The sequence below is a fragment of the Penaeus monodon genome, chromosome 16 (assembly GCF_015228065.2).
Source record: "Penaeus monodon isolate SGIC_2016 chromosome 16, NSTDA_Pmon_1, whole genome shotgun sequence".
Classification (NCBI taxonomy): Eukaryota; Metazoa; Arthropoda; class Malacostraca; order Decapoda; family Penaeidae; genus Penaeus; species Penaeus monodon.
In genome coordinates, this window is record NC_051401.1 from 47,031,245 (window position 1) to 47,034,652 (window position 3,408).

At 35.8% G+C, this 3,408-nt stretch overlaps 1 protein-coding gene across 1 annotated transcript in view; it reads left to right on the forward strand.

Moving 5' to 3' along the window:
- Positions 1-1,674, forward strand: part of LOC119582876 (C-type mannose receptor 2-like) — a 2,306-nt gene extending 632 nt beyond the window's left edge. The window contains 4 exon segments of the mRNA XM_037931377.1: positions 320-349; positions 630-797; positions 896-1,008; positions 1,011-1,674. Coding sequence (XP_037787305.1) covers positions 320-349; positions 630-797; positions 896-1,008; positions 1,011-1,220 — 521 coding nt within the window. The 3' untranslated portion in view covers positions 1,221-1,674.
- The last annotated feature ends 1,734 nt before the right edge of the window (positions 1,675-3,408 follow it).

The window sequence follows — 3,408 nt, forward strand, 5'->3', positions numbered from 1 at the left end:
ACGGTCCCGAGAGGTGGTGTGCCTAGCAGACGACGTACATTAGCTGTGTTACAAAGACAGCTAATGTAGAATGCCGAGGAATATTTTTTGGTATGGATTCTGCCATATGAACTTTAAAGATCATTTGAAACCTAGTGGGTACTTCTTGACTGGTATATGACTAAGCTGGACTATTAATGGAAAATATATGTAAATATAAAAAGATTACTGTTATGAATACTAGTTTCCGTAATTTCCTGCGGAACGCAAGGCTGCATGGGGCCGCCTTACTCTCACTGTGTAATGTTGGTCGACTTATCTTGATCCCTTTTCTTGACAGGATCTGCACCCTCATCTCATAACACCATACGTAAGTATTTACATACCACATGTAAGTGTGGATATTTCTACGTGGTGGAGAATTTAATGTAGATCTTATATTTGCTCATTAATGTTAGTTTTACATATATCCAATACGAATTTTGCTTTGGACGAATTATGAATTTCTACAGAAATGTGTTAAACACTAACAGCAAACAGCTAATAATTATAATGAAATAGAAAAAAAAGCTTTTAACGAATATTCGCGTATAGCTAGAGACAAACCCTCTCCCATATGTTCATTAGTGCCAAGATTTTTTTCGCTGCAGAATGCCCTCTCGGATTTCACGATATTTACGGCCACTGCGTCCAGTTCCGCACGCAGTCTGCCACGTGGCAAGAGATGTACAACGAGTGCTTTAACGTCGGCGCCGACATGGTCAAGCTCGATGACGCAAACTTCATGTACTACCTCGTCAAGTTCATCAAAGAAAATGGTAATACCTGGCTCCTGTCACTCCACTTCCATAGTCCTTGCGTGTCTCTGTATGTCAAAAATACAATTATCTCATTTTATATCTCTACCTTCAAAAAGGACTGGATGGCCACCATTACTGGATCGGCGCCAGAGACATTGAACAAGAAGGCGTCTTCAGATGGACGGACGGGACGGAGGTCAAGATGGGGACGCCGTTCTGGGGCGACAACATGGAGACCAGGTGCAAGAACCCGACGGCGGAACCAGCCAGAACTGCGGATTCTTGGCGAATGATGATCATTTCTTTATGATGGATGCACCGTGTGTAGTTCAAAATGGTCCGTTATCTGTGAGATATACTGATGAAGGTCATGTCAAAAACCTGTTGATCCGTAAAAATCTAAAAGTAGATATTACTCATTTTAGCAACAAATGTGTTTAGAGGCTGCATCGCTCTTAACCACAGTACCCTTCTTTGATTAATCCCTTGGGTGAAGTTACCCGAACGCTCCTTTAAAAATAAGGACGAAAAACGGAGATAATAGGATATTTATTTTGGGACAGTCCTTATGATTCATACACCTCAGCATCCGGGTCCACACCTTCGGCAGGTGCTTTGGCCAAAAGAGAAAGGGACACCACTCAGCTTTTCCCTTCGGTATCGTCCTCAGCCCACTCCCTGCCTCGATGGACGTGCCTCGGTAGAGAATAGAATAATTTGTTGATACGTTGTTTTTTGTGTTGACCTTCAAAAAATTTCCCCAGCCATTCCTTCTGTGTGGACTCTCTAAAAAATGAACAGTGAAAGTATTGTTCCATATCCTAAAAAGCCTTCTTCTATCATATACAAAAAATCCATACTATCAGGAAAAAATAAAAGTACCCAAAGAAATCTATCGAGCTGATTTTTCTTTTACCTAATATTCTTCACTCGGTGTGACGGGTGGGCTACCAAATGCGAAAGGACGTCTAAAAAGTGAACAGTGTGAGCATTGTACCACATTCTTTAAAGTTTTTTTTTATATTATATGTAAAGAAATCATGTATATGCCATTCTGTCAGTAAGAATTTTATTTTTTTTCATACCTTTTTTCTTCACTCGGGTGGTCTACCATGATGTGATAGGACATTATAGGATGTCATCCCGGTGTGATATATATATATGTATATATATATATATATATATATATATATATATATATATATATATATATATATATATATATATCTGTGTGTGTGTGTGTGTGTGTGTGTGTGTGTGTGTGTGTGTGTGTGTGTAAACGTTTAGATGGTAGCGCTTCACACCCCTTTCCCTAGTAGCTTCCTTTCTATAGTAAGTTCCTCCTTAAGCGGACGCAAGTGTCCACGCTTCTGCACTCCAGCGGGCCGAAGCAAGCGCCTACCTCGAGGGGAGGCGCCGCAGAAGAGGAGACGTCTCGCCAGACAGACAGACAAAGAGACGGCAGACAGACGAAGACAAACGGGCTCTAAGTTCGCCGCTACAACTTCCTCAGCTCCCAAGGAGCTGAGGGGATGTCTGAGGAGTCTCGCATCTGCCACCCACAACAAACCCACAAACCAAGACCCTTTCATCACCTTCCAAACCTCTTATAAAAAAAAAAAAAAAAAAAAAAAAAAAATATATATATATATATATATATATATATATAATATATATATATATATAATATATATATATATATATATATAATATATATATATATATAAGAATAACAATAATAATGATAAACAATTTTTTTTTTTTTTTTATTGAAATTTCCTACCTTCAGTTCTCTTTCATTCTTTCACAATATATATATATATATATATATATATATATATATATATATAATATATATATATATATATATATATATATATATATATATATATATATATATATATATATATATATATATATATTCATATATATATATATATATATATATATATTTATATTTATATATATATATATATATTTATATCTATATCTATATATATATATGTGTATATATATATATATATATATATATATATATATATATATATTGCCTGAGTTTGGGCATAGTATAATGCATTAATTAATGGAGATATATTCCACTCCAAGAAAAGATCACGATTATTTTGTTTACAAGAACAATATTTTAATCAACAAAATTTCTCTAACTGCGTATTCAGTGTTATCACATACCCATATTTTTCATTAATTTTCTATATCTGTATTTCTCGAATCATCGCGGGCATTCTTTACCATCATTGCCTAATATTTACACTAGGGTATGGCCATGACTAACAAACTCTAAGGTCCTTGATGTTGAAGATCTACCGGGATATAAAATAGATATGTGCTATTGATGAATAGCCATGGCATGAGGCAAGAAGCTTGTGGTCCCTCCATTTTGATTAGTGCTATATGACCTTAGCACTAATCTAGCACATGCATTAGTTCTAACCATTAACTATCAACCCTCTCTAGGCTCTCCCGGCAGAATTACATTATATGATTATATTATACATTCTCCCTTTCTGTTCTTAATATATAGTTTTTATTTGACTTAGAATTCATACCAATATGCTGACTGATTTATACACACACACACACACACACACACACACACACACACACACAC